At 42.5% G+C, this 18,391-nt stretch overlaps 1 protein-coding gene across 1 annotated transcript in view; it reads right to left on the reverse strand.

The window, feature by feature from the left end:
* WWC2 (WW and C2 domain containing 2) overlaps positions 1–17,334 on the reverse strand; it is a gene marked incomplete at its 5' end in the record, with an annotated part of 96,160 nt that extends 78,826 nt beyond the window's left edge. Inside the window, one exon of the mRNA XM_084285446.1 lies at positions 17,204–17,334. Within this exon, the coding sequence (XP_084141572.1) occupies positions 17,204–17,334 (131 nt within the window). The remainder of the gene's footprint in view (positions 1–17,203) is intronic.
* Positions 17,335–18,391: the final 1,057 nt, after the last annotated feature.

The raw sequence follows: 18,391 nt of genomic DNA on the forward strand, positions 1-18,391 counted from the left end.
TGAAGCTATTAAAACAGATAAGATGAAGCATGCAAAACTGGAGAGGTGTTTAATTACAGTGTGCAGTCTTTATGTGGTGAAAGTTAGGAGATCGCTTTTGGTAGGTGAAGATTTTTTGGGGCTAACAACAAACTGGAACTGGTTGCAAAGTCCTGCTTTGAAAATAAAAAAATAAAAAAAAAAAAAGGAAGAAATGACTGAGAATGGCATTTGATTTCCACAGTATTATGAACTGGAATTGCTTGGGCAATTAGGAAAATGGCTACTCATTGCAATACCTTGATCTCCTGGCTACTTGAATTTCAAAGCAAAACCAGGTAAATCCCTGAAGAGCCCAATCCTGTGAATGCTACCCACCCTTCCAGAGCAAGCCAAGGAAATGCTCCACATACAGCCTCCTTCTACACCAAAGGCATATTACCTGACTTCCATCATGTTTGCCAAAAACAAATCTAAGAAGCATTCTGTCCTTCAGTGAGAAGCTTTAGCTTTTTGATTTTTAAAGCCAAAACTAGTTCCTTAATGAGGCTCCAGTAAGAAGTGTTTTCAAAAATTGCCAACAACACTGAAAGCTACAATACTGTCTCAAACACTGAGCAGAGGCACTTTCATGGAAAAACACCACCTGAGCATAAACAACTGATTAAACAGTAATCTCCCACACCGTATATATCTTTTGTACTGGAAGAGGCAAGTTGCCGTATAAGCGATGTTTCAGTAAATTCAGCTGACTGGAAAGCTGCGATTTCACAGACTTCTGGAATTTCTTAGGCACTGTATTTTTAAATGATTACTCCATAAAAATCACTTAAGTATTGTGTTAGATGTAAAGTTTTTACACAGTTTGAGTAATGAAAAACCTCAACAATAGCTCACACGCTGGAAGTACGCAGTCACTCCTTGCCAAGATAAGCATTACATCTCCATTCGCCATTTATTATTCTTTTAAACTGAACAGAGAAGATTGCTCTTAAGAGATAGTCCAGATACAAATCTCCACTATCCAATTACTTGTGTAATCTCTTTAAACTTTTCAATGAAAGTCTCATACTATCTCTCATAAATCAATCTACATCACTTGCTTTTGTGAAAAATCTTTAACATAAATATTAATACTTTGAGATACTATTTTTCCTCCAATTCTACATGATATCCTCAGGTTCCTTTGGGAAATTACTTCATGTATCATTCAAGCTTTTAAAATAAAATGTATCTGCTTGGAGGCTAGACTTCTGACTCTCCTCCTACAAACATCAGTCGTCTAAAACAATTTCCAGAAGGATTGGAAAGCTTAAAAATGGGAGCAGTGTAATTAAATAGGAGCCAAACTTCTAATCTGTTAAAAATGCCATTAAGTGCCTGCATGCATTTCAACGCCCTACAGTATATTAAGTAAAGCAATTAAAACAAATACAAGGAAGATTAACATTTAAAGAGAATGCGTACGAGCACGGACTTGGACCAAACGAGGACAGACTTCCAAACTCCTGACACTCAGTGCAATTCTTTTTTAGCTTATCTGCAAGCGCTCAGCATGGCTAAAGCTCTATTTTAGAGAGCATGTGAAAAGGTTAGGGAAGAAAAAGAGGATCGTGATTATTTGCAGTCCAGCAAAAATCTGTTTTCTGCATTTCAGACTCTGGGGATTCCACAGTAAGTTTAAGAGAAGAAGCTGGAATTTCCTGATCTGGCAGATATAACCTAGGGTGGGGGAAGGAGAATTCTCAAAAGAGCTTTCAAATGTGGGCTTGGAATTTTGCCGGACAGAACAATGATTGATTTAAATCAGCCATAAAAAGAGAGATTTGATCTTCTGTCAAGTCTTTGAAATGGTAGAAGTTAAGAGGAATCATCAGTGCTGCATGCTTGTTTAATGAAAAATCCATTCTTTCACATTTAGTTCTGAACATTTTAATGCGCTTGTGGGATGATCAGTTCATGCTGTTCATGCTTTCAGTTGTCAGTACACTGAGCATCTCTTTTTGTGCTATGCTGTAAAGATCTGAACTTTATAGGCAAAAACATCAAGGAAGAAAAGTAGGGGTTTGCAATAAACTAAAGCAGTTAAATTCCTTCCTAAAGGTGATTTGCATAGCTCTGCACTCACTTTTTCAGGATATGGTAATTTTATCCTCTCTCAACCCCAAACCCTGTGGTCATTAGTTTTTACACTGGTCACATAGTGGAAAAACTCTGCTCTTTATTGAAGTCCGGGCGAAAGGGCCTAGGCTCTGTCCTTTTTGCTGACATCACTGCTTCAGACCAAAGAGACAAGAAATGTTTCATTTTGCCCATCGCATTTCTTTTCTCCTTCACTTTACTATTTCCTCTGTGTTAAAGTCACTGTGTTTCTAGCACTTAAATTAACAATAAATGGATTGTAGCAAGGTCTCCAATTTGGTTTACGTGGCTTATATAAATAGCAACATCACTTCAAAGAACCACAGCCTGAGTAAAAGCACAGTTCATTTCTTGACATTACAGGATTTCAGCCTTTATCAGCATTTCTGTGTCAGCACTGTCCAGAAGTGACTTCTGCCTGCAAAAACCTTCATAAAACACGTTTGGTTTTTGGTAGTGACACCTGGCTTTGCTTGACCAGAGCCCACAGAAGAAATGCACGGCCTCGTGCAACAGAGACAGATAGGGTTTGTGAAGAAACAAACAGTTTGTCTTCTTGTTTGTCCGAGTCCAGATTGTTCTTCCTGCTGTCCCTCTGCAACGAGCCGCGGGGAGATAGGCAGGGAAGCAACAGTGCTTGGTGACCCTCACCGGCAGCTGAAGAATTAGGCCAGTTGATGGAGCATGGTAATCCACCGTGCCAGCTGAAGGAAGCAGGCTGGGGCATTTTTGGATCCTTGCAGCAAGCTTTGAGAAGACAAAGCCTCTCGCTAACCTGACTGGGAAGTTTAACTAATGCCCAAAGGGCCTTTACCGTACCGTCACACGCTATGCTTAGGCCATAACCAAAGGCCTTCACGGGTGGCCCAGGTAACAGTGATGTGTTGTGACTGACCGTGTTCTCGATAAGCCTGGGTAATTGCTGCGGGCCGTGAGGACACAGGCAAAGGGATCCAAGTGGTGGGATGCTCCTGTGAAAGTCACTCTAGGCAGAAAGACCACTAAGTCTCTCTGTCAGCTGAGCAGAGCAGGACAGAGTAGGGCCTGCAGAGCATGGTTTGCAGCTGCTGCATACAGAATGAGGCAGAGAAGGGTCAGAAATCCCTCAGCTGAGGTACAGGGGATATCTGCAGCCTGCCATAACAAACCGAACTCCCTGCTAAGACAATACAAGGACTGAAACACCTCAACGCTGACCTTCGTGTCCTTGTTTCCTTCTGTCTTGCTTCCTCCAGCTGCTATAATACCTCAGAAAAAGAAAGCAGAAGGTGGGAAGCAATTTCCAAGGGCAAAGGTAGCCTAAAACCCAGCTAGAACCTCGTGAACTCGGTTTTTAGGGATCTGCAGAAGGAAGGCCTGGCTCAGCCTGTCTGCAGGGCCCAAGGAGCCAACCTAACAAGAACTGTACAGAGCAAATCGTGCTCTCCCTGCCAGCCACCAGCAGCCTGAGCTGTGCTGTTAGGCTGCCATGCTCAGCCAGACGGTGGACTTGAGCACAACGAAAAATGTCACTCTCCCCCGCTGCCATCACCCTCACCTCCTTTTATTCATCCCACAGACGGGGTGATATACCTGGGCGGGCTACAGCCCCCTCTTTCCATCACCCTCCTATCTTCTGCTCGTTCGCTGGGGTGATGTCCTGAGTGACTGAAGGAAGGCCGTGCACCAGGAACAGAGAGAACACGGGGCACGGCAGCTGGAAACGGCTGTTGATAAAAATCGGAGAGGAATTTATGGAGATTGAGAACTGTCTCTGGTTAAATATTTCCAGTGATAGGCACACCTCACTGCTATCGAGAGGACAACCATTACGTTTCACAGGAATTTTTACAGCATTGTTTCTTTTTATTCCTCTGTTTGCTTTTCCCCTCCAGAAAAACATTTGCAATGCTCCATTTTCCGACTTGGAGGCTGATTTCCCTGTTGCCTCGGGTTGCAGCCGTGAAGGAAACGGACCTGGGTGTTCAGGTACCTGCCCCGTCCCCTTCATCAGGGGCAGGGAGATGGCTTTTCCACAGCACCAAGGCGCTCTGAGTCCAGCCGGGGACTGGAATCTGATTCTTTCACATTCCAGAGCAGCGCCCTGCCTAACAAGCAATAAAACCTTCCCAGCCTTTCACGCTCCCAAAAGAGCTCCCTGACAAAATTTTCATCAACACAGAAAAATGTAACATTTTATACGGACTTATCAACACTGCAAGTTTTGTGGAAAAAAAAAAACAAAAAAAAACAAAAAAAAACCTGTTTATTCAAAATATTTCAGCTAACTTCAACTGTCACTTTGTCTCGTGACATTCATTTCCTCTCTTTTCTTCTGCCTTTTTAGTGACAGTCCAATGAAACATCCACCTCTGAAAAACATGTAGCACATTACTGCCATACTGATACTTTAATAAAGTATTAAAGCAGCATCGCTTTTGTACACCGCTCTCATGGATGTCACTTGGCGTTCTCCCTGCAACAAATGCATCTTGTATAAATTAAACAGTTTCCAGTCCATCAGCAACTATTAGTAAAATAATCATTCATTACAAAAATTTACATCTTCAGGGGAAGAATAATGCAAAATAAACAGCCCGTTTATCATTTTTGAAAGAAGCATCTCTGAATATCTTAGCTCAAAATGACTTTTTTTTTTTTTTAAGACGAAAAAAATTAAAGAGAATTATTATTCTCCCTAAACTTGCAAGAGTCTATGAAACAAAACTGCAGAAGAAAGAAGATTAGAAAATGCTAGGATCATCAAGAACCCCATGTAATTTAAAGACAACTTCAAGATAGCCCCCAATCAAACCAAATATGCAGCCAGCAGGGCAATTCTTTCAAGTATTCATCCACAGGTAGTAATTTAAAAAACAATCACAGTGGTGAATAAAAGCTGTTATGATCTATGAAGTACAGCAAGGTGCCATTCAGGAGAGTTGTTTTCAATCATCCCTATCTCTCAAAGTGCTTTCTGGAACAAACTTTAAAATGTTGTCCCTTCCAAAGTCACATTTGGAGGAACTGACAAAAATAATAATGAGATGTTTTGAGTACATATACTAGGACTAATTTTAAGATTACACTGCAAATAACATAGCCCTCACACAGGTACCTTTAATAAACCAATCACTAGATGTATATTACATTTCCCCCATCAAATTCTAAAATTCAAGGTACACGCTAACTGCTGGGTGTCAGAGATCTATTTCACTATTACATAGTGCAGAAAGAGTCTTCAAATGAAGAAAGAAAGCTGATTTCTACATTTTTGCTCATGGGACTTATAGCAAGAACAAAATAAGATCTACATTATTTTGCGGATGCTGCTGAAGCAGGTAATGATTCTGTTAATGTCATCACACGGCAAAGCACCACCAGTAACCTCCGTCTCCCCTCATAATTCCCCCTCCAGTTCAGCACATTTTAGTGCCCTTCTCTTGTAACTCCTTGGTCATCACTGAATTTTGCCATTAAAGGTATGTGTGTTTGGGATTAATGACTTCATAGGAGGAATGGTCCTAGGTGCTTTCCCTGAATTTAACCAGACAGGATCAACACATTACTTCTCTGAAACAAAGATTTTTTTCCAAAATATCACGTTTAGTTAATTTGATGATCTCCCCCAATAAAGCCACATTCTGCCCAGTCAATAATGCAAAAAAGGCAAGTTATAAAACCCTGAAATACTTGTTTTAACACTTACAGGTCTCTCTTCCACAGAATACAAATAGGGACAGGAAATAATGGCTTCAGGAGGTTCTAAAGATTTTATGTTATTTTTTTTATTTAAAGGAAAAATACTTAACTCTTCTACATTTGTCATCAAGGCTTATTTTTCTTGCCAAAATTTTGCCTGGAAAAAAAACAAAGTTTTGATGATTTTCACATATTCTGAGCAAATGGGCCAGCCAGGTCCTGAATGCAGATCAACAACCTCCCATAGCACAGCATTTTACATCACTGTAAGCAGTGCTAGCAAGTGAGGCCGAACAACACAATAAGCAAGCAACATGAACAAGACCCCAAAAGCTTAATGCACATCACCATAATAATTTGCTTTGCTATGAGCAATTCACCTTCTAGACTGTAGTATCAGTAAATTAGCTAACACAGCAGTCTAACTAAGAGACATTCCTTTACGAACCTCAAACTTTAGTTCTCTGAAGTCTTTCTCTGAAAGAGGAGATAGAAAAACAGAGGGGGCCAAAAAACCAACAATAAAAAACAGTAAAGAACATCTGAAGCGCAGAAACTCGAAGAAATCATGTTTAATGCCTAAGTTCCTGTTGTATTATGCCTTACTTAGTATAGTAGTGAACCATTGACTGCGTGAGCCTGACTAAAGAGCACGCAGTGTTTGTGTGTTTTGCTGCATCCCATAATTTCCCTAGTCATTTGAACAGTATTTCAGGAATGTCCCGCAGAGGTCTCAGATGATTATTCACATCCATAGCGTTCTCCCATTTACCAGAATGATTGTAAATACTTTAACAGTTCGTTTCAAACACTGCAATACACGGGACATGACAGAAGGAAGGTCTTTGCTCCTTGTCAGACTACCCTGCATTGCATGCTCTTATGAACAATTATTTACTACTTGATGTCTCAGAAAGAAGTATTTTAAATATTTAATGCTCCCATTCCAAGTGATCCTTCTTCATGCTGTAACTCACTGAAGCACCACCTCAGCCTGCCACTTCTGTACAAAACAAAGCTGACAACTGCAAAAGAACGTGGGAAATAGGAAACACTTCAGCCAACCTCCTCCTGTACAGGAACATTAGGTACTGTAACACAGCGGTAGCTGGAGCTTCTCTCCAGGTCTGCATTCCAAGCTGGTATGTTAAAGGGAACGCTACTCTTTACTTCAGAGGGAAAAATTCAAGCCAGACCTTGGGAGGCTGCAGCATCCCAGCAGCATTCTGTTTTCCCTCTTTCACTCCAACACTATGGACATTCCAATTCCAGTTTTGGCAGTTTATCGCTGCGCTCTCTGGAATTTAGTACTGAATAGTTTCGTGCCTTAAACTCCTATCATAGCTTATTTTGCAAATCTCTCTTGGAGAGAAGGCCACAGCACTCCAAATTAGAATCGCTCACCACTCTGCAGTTGTGTCCAAACTGAAGAAAACAAAACAAAACAGAGAGGAGGGGGAAACAAATGCAAATCTCTACACCCTGTACTAAATGTCTCAAGCAACAACAATAAAAACCAAAACAAAATACCATTTGGGTCAGACCCTGCAGACAGTAAAACTCTCCATTACAGGAAATGTGAGAAAAATTAATCAATGACAAAAAAAATGATAAAATATATACGTAATGTTTGCAAGGTCATGCTTGAAAATTTATCATAAATGGCATAATGTGTTAAGACAGCCACTGATAGGAAGAGCTAAAAAGGACTTGATTTTTTTCCCTTTGTTAAGGTGAATACACACCATATAGGTCTTGGGAATATGGGGTCAGATTGGATGGAACTGAGTGGGCTTTGGCATGCCCAGCTATACATCCCCCAGGAGTGCAAAAAAGCATAATTAAGCCCCATACAGCTCTCAAGGCAGAACTATGACCTTTTTTTTTTTTTTTTTTTTTTCCCCAAAGTTACAACAACAAGCGACAAATTAGGAAGGGAAGCTATGTGTTAACACATTCCCATCCAGCCATCACATCCTAAAGAAATAGGCTACTAAGCTCCTAAGCTTCTGAAAGCTCACAAGTATCTCATAGGATGTTTGCCATACCTCTTAAAAAATAATAATAAAAAATATATATGTATTTGATATTGCATTAGTCAGCGTTTCACCAAGGAAGCACAAATACAAAACAATAATACCTGAAACTAGACATTCACTGTTAACTAAAGGCAGCCAAAACATCATAAAATTGAACTCAAACTCCAATTAACAACACATATTTGACAAGAGAAGTAGAAGTGCACCTGAGTGACAGACTACATAGGAAAAAGAGACGTCATTTAGTTCATGAAGAAGGTTTATATCATGTGCATGTCAGACAAAAACGCAGAAGACAACATAGTTGAAAGGAGCTTTATAAGCAATTGTAACCACAGAGTACATCAGAGGAGCAAAGTGCATTACATTCTATGACATGTCCCACTTCCCCACTGCCCTCCCAAAACAAACAAAAACAAAACATTCCCTCCCTTGTTTGGCTCACAACTACTCCAGCCTTACTGCACTACAAACCCTGCTCCCTGTCTGTGGTCCCCACTGGGTCTTCGTGGAGCAGAAGGCAAAATCTCTGCTCAGGCTCCACACTGATAAGGCTACAGCGAGGACAGCAGCACCCACCTGGAGGTCCTATGCAGCCAAACTGGCTCCTGAACATGAATCAAATCACAGGACAGGAACTGTAACCATTTGTTCAATAACTGCATTTTACAAAGTAGTTTTAAAATCAGGATTACATCTTTCGCTGATGCACAGTAACTGTTTATTAACCAGCTGAAGCTTTGCACGTGGTTACTTCTAACAGGAATTAGCTTTCACAGAGACATTTTGTTAACACCAGTGAAAAGGCAGAAAGTTTTAAGTCTTCCTAAATGTTTTCAGCTTAATCAAGTAAATGCAAATTAAGAATGAAAGGACAAGACTTTGAGTAAGAGTAATTACTCTTCCTTGGTCAGATTATTAGGCCATGAGACAGATGCTTCTGGACAAGACCACAGTTTAACAGCTGACAACATTAAACAAAGGAAAAATCCCACCCCGTTGTTTCCTCATTAAGAGGAAATAAATTTCTTTCCCTGACAATGTTTCTGCAATCTACCACAGGCAGCAAGAGAGGTTACAAAGCCTGCATTTTCAGCTGAAGTGGGCCATGCCTCCTCCTCCAGAACCACTACAGAAACATCCAGAGCATCCTCCAACGTGTGATCAAAACAGACACTGCCACGTAGCGATATGGCAAAGGGTACCTGTGCTGTAGGCAAATCCCCTTCCTTGACAAGATGCTACCAGGACATACACCTGCCACGTAGCTAAAAGACAGGCGCTGTTCGTCATACAAGGGCCATGCAGCACCATGGGCTTGTGCTCAATCTGCAAAACACCAAAAGTTCACCTGCCATCTGCCTGGCGATACCTGCAGCCTTGTCACACAGTCTCAGCTACACGAGGCAAGCTCTGAAGAGCGAAGGGCACGGCACTGAATCAGAGCAATAATTCTTCACCAGCCAGATCCGCAGGCCATAAGATAGATAAGCTTATCTGGGCAAGACTACAGTTTCGCACTTGAACGTACTTTAAAAAGAAACAATAGGTGTGTAAAGTACTCTTCATCATTAACAACATGAGAAAGTTGCTAACACAAATAGAATGTCCTAGAAGGATTTAGCTGAAAATACAGATCCTTCTGGACCTTTTTCCCTATACTGAAAGTAAAAGCAAGACTGGTATTTCTAGACATTGAAATCCTGATTATAAGAACAAACAGTTTATTATGGAAAGCATTCCAGTACAGCTTTTTTATTTTTTTCAAATAAAGACTGAAGTTTGATTTAATGCGTTGAGAAAAATAGTACAGATACACCAAAATATGTCCAACCTGCGGTATTTTATAGCATGAATCAAGAGCAGACAGACTTTGTTTGCTGTCCCAAGACAATACATGTCTTTACATATCCAAACAGTTACTTTGAATACAATATGCATTCAGAGTTGATGAGATAAAGTTGCCTTTCTTCAAGTACAAACAGTATTCAAGTTCAAAGCATAGCATCTGATCTTGTTCTATGAGATGCAAATGATTGTTTCAGTTGACAGAATACATTCATATCACTGACATACTGCCTTGGCCCAGAAGTCGTAAACAATTTTAAAAAATTCCAAAAGGAAATTAGCCTTAAAAATGTACATTTTAAGAAAATAAGATAAAAAGAAACCAACTTCTCATTGTCTTTTTAAAAACACAAGAGTCAGAGACAGACTTCACTGGGTAGGAACTTCAGTTTAAAACCAGTGGTTTTAATCAGAAAACACCACTGAGAAGAGTATTCAGCAAAGCTCTAAATGTGCTATTTCAAAACAGAATAGAACAAAAATCCCACATCCACAAAGCAAAACCATGTAGTAAGTAACTCAAGTAATAGATGGGAGAAGATAACTTCTACATCACTCTCCTTTCCAGCCACTGGCTGCTCCTTCCAAATGAGGGGCAAATCAATTTGTTCATACAGACAAACAGCTCCAGTATGCTTCACCCAATAAAACACTCAAAAGCTTTGAGTTACATTGTCATTCTTCTTGCCTAATTTTACTGCAAACCAATGTCTGCAGGGTGTGATACTTTGCAGCAGAGCTTATAACGTGTTGTATGAAAAATGAGAAAAAAATACTCCAAAATCAAAGAATTTCTAATCTGCTTCATAGACAATGGAAATCAGCCATCCCCTCTTGTTCCCAGCTCTGGACTCGTCTCCTCCCTCTCAGCAGCATTGGTATACATTCAATGACACAAGTCGATTCTGCTGGAAAATAATCCTATAAAACTTGTTTGAGCCAAATCGCCTCCTGGTAATTATTGTTTGCCTCCTAGATCACTACTCAGTGTCAGGAGAGGGATGGGTAAACAGGACCGTGACAATCCAGACAGAAGGATGCATTACCCCTCTACAAACCTCTTCTATTTGCCTGCAGGTTGTGGTAATAAGAATTTATATGTCCCAGCGTAATAGTTTGGGAATCTCAGCATTGTTTTTATTTGTATCTTTCTGAAAATGTATCACCATGTAAATATTGCCATATGCTGGTCCATTTTCAACATCTTCCATTATTTCCATTAGTATTCTTCTGATTTCTAGTCATCTGAGTGACACAAAAATTATAAAAACTCAAATACCTGTAACATTTTTTAGACTAAAAAGAATGCCAACAACAACAACAACAACATATTTCACAAAATTCAACTTGTCTATCCATTATAAACATTAGTAAGTGAAAGCAGGGAATCCTCTAAGCTTATTCTTCCTAATAATCTTAATAACACGTCCAAGCATTGAATTTTAACCAAAGAGTTGAACAGAAGTTATGTAGCTAGAAAAAGACAAGAACTAACCAAAACTGTACAAATCCTTAAAGTTGTAAATAACTTGTCCTATTTGATCTCTATTGACACTTCTCCATACAATGAAAACTTCTTTCTCAGCCATTACTTCAAAGTAAAGCCAGTTTCCTTTTCCTGAAAGTATCAGGTAATTCCGAAGGGTTCCTTTTTTTAGTTGTAGTAGGAAAACATCTCTAGCAAAGAGCTCTGCTCCATTTGAGAAAAGGTGTATTTTCCTTCTTGCATACAATTTCTCATTGAGCGTGGCTTACATTGCGCGTGAGAACTACAGTAATGCTATCCTGCAAGTCAAGATAGGTTTTAATCAACATAGCTCCGGTAGGTAAGCACTACAGACACAGGTCTGGATAAACCACAGTCTAGACCACTTGCCCCATTTTACGTAACAGGTCACAGTCCTTGGCTTTAGCAGTGGTACTTACTTTGCACACATAAGCAAATAGCCTGCATTTCCTGACTTGTTAACTTTACATGCTCCAAGATGAAAGATACAGAGCAGCCCTATCACTCCCAGAGAAATAAAGAATAAAAGCGTTATCTGAGATTTACGCAGCCATTTTCACTAATGCTAAAACCAACAACACATATCCTCAAGCAAATGACAGACTGGTTAAAAAACCCACAGACACAATCACTATGTATTTTAACACTGTCTGATGCTATCACAGCTATATTAGCGCTGTAATACTGGAATGCTACTTTACACTGGATAAACAAATGAAGGTGTCAGAAGTTCAGACACAGCTAGTCTCTCATTGCGAGTTCAGTACTTGCATCGCAGGTTTTATTTTGAATAAATATGCAATTAAATAAAAGCAGTTCCCAACCTGTCACTGAAACCAGAATAAGATACCAGACAGTTTCACAGGGAATATGCACATTCCTGAACAGACAAGCAGACATGAACAAATTATGAATTATGTGGAGTGAGGATAAAGAACAAACAGTAAAGATGCTACAGGCTGAAACTAGGCAGGAAAAGATACTGGGAAACACAGCTGGGGAAAAAAAAAAAGTAATAGTTCTATCTTACTACACAATTATTGCAAGTTGTACACTTCAGTGTGTCATCAAATGGTCCTCTGCTGATTTTCCAGAACAGACAGGTGACTATTTCATATTAAGATTATTATTTCCTCAGGTATGGTGAGGCAATCACTCAACAGCTCAATGCCACCAAAAAGCGAAGGCCTCACACTATCCTCCACTGCTAGCAACAAGGGAGAAGCAAGGGGAAATAGAAAGGGAATGGGAAAGTGAATCTTTCAGGGACAGTTTGCCATTAAATTCATTCTTTGCAATCAGGACCCTGAAGAAAGGATTTATCAGGTCATTGCTCCAGTTGTACCTTAAACCTGCAATGTGAAAATTTGCACTTAAAAGAGAATTAAGAACCATCCCTTTCAAAATGTAATGACTAACGCTTCAATTTAACATCATAATTCTTCAAAGGACAGGTGAATCATCCTCCTATTTTTGTCCCAATTTTGTGGGCACCACCACCACTACAGCTCCTGGGGCAGGGGGGAGACGTGCCAGAAGTTGTTTCTTACCTACAGTCACCAGTGTCCCACAGAACTGTGCCTGCCTAGCACCTCTGACACAGAACACCTCAGAAAGTAAGTTATTCTACTTATTGTCCCAACACAGCTTATGTCTGTACAAAAAGAACTGATCCAAACGTATTCTTCAATCTCTAATGGTACATCCCCATCATGCTATTCCCTTTCCCACTTCCTCCCTGTTTCTGATGCTACCCTTAACTTCTATCAACACAGTAAGGTAGAAGTATGGCACAGTATATGCCCCATTCCTCTAACTTTCCACCTGAAATGGCTTTAAGTCTCCTACCAAGCACTCCTGAGCCACTGTAGTGTCCAGGAAGGAGACAAGATGACATCCTTCCTGCTCAAGTAGCTTCAGCCTCTGTATCTTTCCTTCTCAGGGATTCTGATGTTCACAGGACAAGAGAAAGCAAGTTCCAGTAAAAAAGAAAGAAAAATGTGCCCTTCTTTTCTGAGGGAAAAAGGCATGCAAAGTTTAACTGTCACCAACTAATAAAGTGCTAATTCGGACAGACAAATCTCACACAAATTACAGAAATCCATGGTAGAAGTTGTAGTGCCTTCAACTCCCCAAAAGATGAAAGCACCAATGGAAACCGCATTACCTTCTTATGTCAGCACTATGAAAATTCGTCCACAATTTCTGAGTAGAGAAGCTCTCTGGTTTCTGCATATCCTATGTTTCTCAAGCACTTGTTGTTTATGTAGTTATGCCTAAAATTCATTTTAGGTAAGCTATTAATAAAGAATATATATATATATAAAGTCGGTGATGCTGAGTAGTGGAGGATGGACCATTTATTATGCAGAAACCAGGAGACAAGAAGCCCTGCATTCCTGATGAGAAACACAAACATCATCCAACTGCTGAAGATTTGAGGTTACTGAGATTCCTGTCTCCTATTCTGTTTCTCTTTGGTGCTCTACTCTGTTGGTTCCACCTCGGACTGTAAGAAATATGAGGCCCACTTAAAATGTGCCACATGATGGAAAAAAATGTAGTTTTCCTTTCTAAATTTCTGTCTCAATTGCAAGGCCTTCTTAATTGCCTATCAGAAAACAAACAAAAGGAAACAATGAAAAAAAAACAAAGAAAGAAAGAAACAAACAAACAAAAAAAAACACATTATTTTAGCATCCTAGAAACTTGCAAGAGTTTCAAGGGAACTTCAAAGAGAGTATAAATTCCTCTAGCCCTTTTACACCTTTTCCTCTGGCTCACTTTCTCCAGTCCATCGCTGTCTGTTCCTAAATTTATCAAGTAGCAGCATGATACAATTGATATTTTTGGCTATTTCCCTTTCTACAATAAATCTTTTTCAGAGGAACTGATAAGATCAGTGAGATCTCAGTTTGCTATAGCTTGGAGGAGTCAGAAGAAATAACACCCATATATTTAGCCAGTGAAAATGTTACTACAACTCCCATGTTCTTGCCATTACATCTCCTCCTCCTCGCACTTCCATCTCAGAGTGCCTTCTCACTTGGGTCACCAGTCTTCAGAACAAACCAATATGATAACCTAAGTGTTCAGAGAGAGAAATCACTGTTGAACAGCACAAAAGAAAACAAAAGAATCTAAAGAACAGAGCAATTCAAATAACTTTCACAGCACTCCCTGAAATACACAAGCCAAGTCACTCTTGCCCTTGCTAGTGTGAGCTTCTCTAATGTCAATGGGTTTACTCAGATAAATGAAGTGGGCAAAACTGAAAACTAAGCCACAAGCATGAAGCTGATGTGAGATTTTCTTCACAGCTGTACACAAAGTTATCATTATTGTCAACAAACCTGCACCACATAAGCAGTAACAGTTACATGTACTATCAGAACATCTAGAAAAGTGAGTGAAACAAGTACTGGCACGTTTAGGAAACAAACAAACCCCACAAAATTTTCCAAGAAGCCTAGGAATATGGTATTTTCAACTGTCAGGTTATTTCTAGACATGAATGTTTTATACCAGTAACAAGGACTCCTAGTTGTGCCCAAACACACCCAACGACCCACAGACATACAGCTGTCGTCTCACAGTGCTTGTCTCCACTATTTGCATCTTCTCAATCAAAGAGGTTAAAAAATTATTTTAAAATTTCAAGTGTCACTTTTCTATGTAAAAATATCCAGAGAATGCTGTACAATAAAAGCAGAAGAAAAATGGTCCATAAAAACATACATATTCCACACTTGCTTTACCAGTAAAAGATTTTAGGAGCCTGTGTACTGTAATATTCCACAAGTACATTATGAAAACTTTATGAAAAACTCCATCAGAAAAAAACAAAAGTTGAAAACAAAGTCTGCAAGTATCATCAAATGAGGTAATGTGTTTCTAGTCTTCCTGTAGAATCCATAGTCTTCATTTTGACGATTTCAGGTAAGTTAGACACAGCGTAATTCCAGATTTTACTGCAATAACAAACTTGGAAGATCACTTTCCAGTTTTTCTGACAGGAAGCCCTCATTTTGTCCTACATGGTTTCAGAACATACATTCTCTAAATACCTGGAAAATACAATGCAATCTCAAACAAAGTCATTACGAGACTTTCAAACAATTCAATTTCAAACGCTTTTCCAAACCAGGTCACCAATACAAACAGATTGTAAATACAGATATTGTAAATACAAGCAGTGTAAACTGCAGATTAAATGGGCTTGTCAGGCTCCTGTGCAGGCAATTCAGCTTCACAGTTGAGCCATGTATACTAAATTGTAGATTTGCTCAAGCACTGAGCACAAAATCTCTCTTTCTGTTTGTTTTGCATGATTGACAAGGGTTAACAATTATTTCCAAACACCACACTTTCTGAACAAGGTCTTTTACTTCCTTAGTTCTCATTACAGGCTATCAGGTCTCAGGACTTGATTTCCCTTTCGCCTGTAATCAACGTATTAATGAAACACTATTTATCCTATACCTCTAAGATGGCAAACAGACAATTGTTACTCACTGAGCTGCCCAGTCTGTTAAGTGAAGACTCTAGTGTTACCACCAAATATTACCACCATTGAAGGCTACAGTATGTGTAAAAAGTAAATAAACTGATATACTCATGAGGCAGTATTATAATGAGTAGACTCAAATTTTCTTTTTGCTTTACCTCAGTTACACCACCTTTTAATCTGCTTCGCAAACACAGAAGTCTAAAAACGAAACTTTAAATATGTTATTTCTAGAAACAGTAGAAACAGGACTTACTGTCTGCAGTGAAAAAATAAACTCAGTGACCCCAAAAGGCCTGTTTATTACAGGTGTAATAAAACCCACTGTCCTCTATACTTTACCAGCTCACTAATATTTACAAGGTATTTAAACTCCTTTACACTTTAAAACACGTTAAGCATTATGTTTGCCATTACTGGAATTTGCTGTTATACTGAGTACAACAAGCAGCAGGCCTGACACAGCAGAGGATGCTTGTCAAAGCCTCCCTTTGCAGCTCACGGGCCGCAAACTTTGTCACAAGGGCCTTTTCTAATTCCACCAGCGAAATACAAAGCCGGGCCTTCATTTATAATTCAGCACAGCTTGTCCCATAAATTTATAATGCCTTTTAGAAGGTTTTGATAACTGGCACACAGTGTTGTATTTTGTACGTAGTTATACGTATAGGTTATGTGTGATAGGGAATACACGTGATTTCGTCATATAGGCAAAGTTTGGGTTTTTAAGAACTTTTCGGGACCACTTTGGCCACAGTGCGTGGGTTTACCACAGGTACCGGAGGCGCCCAGCCTCACCCTGTTAACAGGCAGCCACTTGTGGAGCCTGAAGCCCCCCCGTAGAGGCAGGAGCCAGCCCCAGCCGAAAGCCCTGCCCCACCGACTCATGTGCTCGCAGCGTGCAGGCTGCCCGCCCGGCTCACGCCGCGTTTTAGGGCAGCTTTTGCCGATTTTAGCGCTGAGAGCAGCCAAGGGGGGCTGAGAGGAACGAGCCTCGCCGAGGCCTAGCGGACACACGAGGCCTCGGGCAGCCCGGGCTCCCCCCCCGGGAGCAGCGGAGACCTCCTCGGGCGGGACAGAACCGGGACCGGGGACGGCACCGGGACACCGGAGGGGGCAGCGCCCGGGGGGCGGCCCCACAGCCGCCGCCGCGCTGGGGGCGGCGGGGGAAGGAAGGATGGCGACCGGGCAGCGCCTCGGGCTGGGGAGGGAGCCGCCAAGTTTTGTACCTGTCGGGAAGCCCGGCTGCTTTCCGCGCCCGGGGCCACCTTTTGTCCCCGGGCCCCCGCCACCCAGGCACCCAGGCAGAGTTTCCCCAAACTCCAGCGACCCCGCTTGCCTCCGGAAAGAGTTGTGCTGTGCCCCGGCCCCCCCGGTCCGTAAAAGCCTGACAACACCAAGGCACCGAGGGGCTCGCACACAGCGTGCCGATGGGGAGGAGGAGGAGGAGGAAGGCACAGGGGGGTGCTCCCAGCCCGTGCCCCCCGGCCTCGCACCCACCTGTCCCTGGGGTCGATCCAGCTGGTCTGCTTGGTGTTGTGGTCGATGTAGAAGACTTTGCCGTCGTAATCCCTCGCCTCCTCCCAGCCATCGGGTAAGGGGAGCTGCCCATTCCCCGCTTTCCTAGGCATGGTCGGCGGGCGGGGGTAGCTGCTCCATAGGGACGGAAAGAAAGAAGGGAAGCGGGAAAAGCCCCCGCCCGGGCCGGGGAGGCCGGGGGACGCGCTGGGGGGAGCCCGGCGAAGCCTGGTGGGCCGCCGGCTCTCAGTCCACCATGTCGGGGCGGGCGGCAGCCCGGGTCAGGCTTCCCGGCGGAGCCCAGCTGCCGTCTGGGCGCGGGTGCGGGGAGCCCGGCTGAGCCCCGGGCGGCCGCGGCCGCCGCTCATTAGCATGAGATTAGCATCCCTCTCATCTGCATGCACATTCCTCCCGCCGCATTCCTCGCGGTTAACCCTGACGGCGCTGCCCGCCGAGACCGCGCCGGGCCCCGAGCGGGGCGGGACGAGGAGCGAGGCAGGAAAATGCCCGGCGTGGGGCAGGGGCAGGGGACGGGCGAGGCGGAGAGGGAGGCCCCGCGGCTCCCCAGCGGGCCGGCTTCCCGCACCGCTCCGCCGCCCCGAGCCCTCTGCCCCCCGGCTGCCCCAAGCCCTTTGTCTGAGGGCCGGGGGCCGGCCCCGCGTCTGGGGCTGGCCCCGGGGGCTGTCCCGGCCCCGCAGGGCACGTCTGGGGGCAGCCTCGCCCGTACCTCGCTGCCCCGGGTCGTGGCCGCCCCCACGGAGCTCCCCTCGCCCTCCCGTCGGGGCTGGCGAGAGGTGCTGAGCCTCACGAGCTGGGCTTCGCAGCCCTGGGGGGCGTTCAGGTGGGCTCGCTCTGAGCCGTGCCAAGGCTCAAGGGTTGGGGAGAGGACGCTGGCGCTTAAAATACCTAAGGTTTTCTTTTTCATTTCAGTTTTCAACTTTTCTCCTTTAACCCAAACTTTTCTTTCTTTTTAAACAGAAACACCAGCAGAGAATATCTATGTACTGTGTGCACAGAGCCATCCCGGCCTGCAAAGCAGCCGCCTATGTTGCATTAAGTATAGAAAGCAGGTGTGAGTTACTCTATGTTTATCTCATGTTTGCCACAGGAGAAGAGCATGTGAGGCTAGTTACCATGGCTCAGCTGATAGAAGGTAACTTAATGAGCTCT

Source organism: Netta rufina, assembly GCF_964035555.1.
Source record: "Netta rufina genome assembly, chromosome: 4".
NCBI classification, from domain to species: domain Eukaryota; kingdom Metazoa; phylum Chordata; class Aves; order Anseriformes; family Anatidae; genus Netta; species Netta rufina.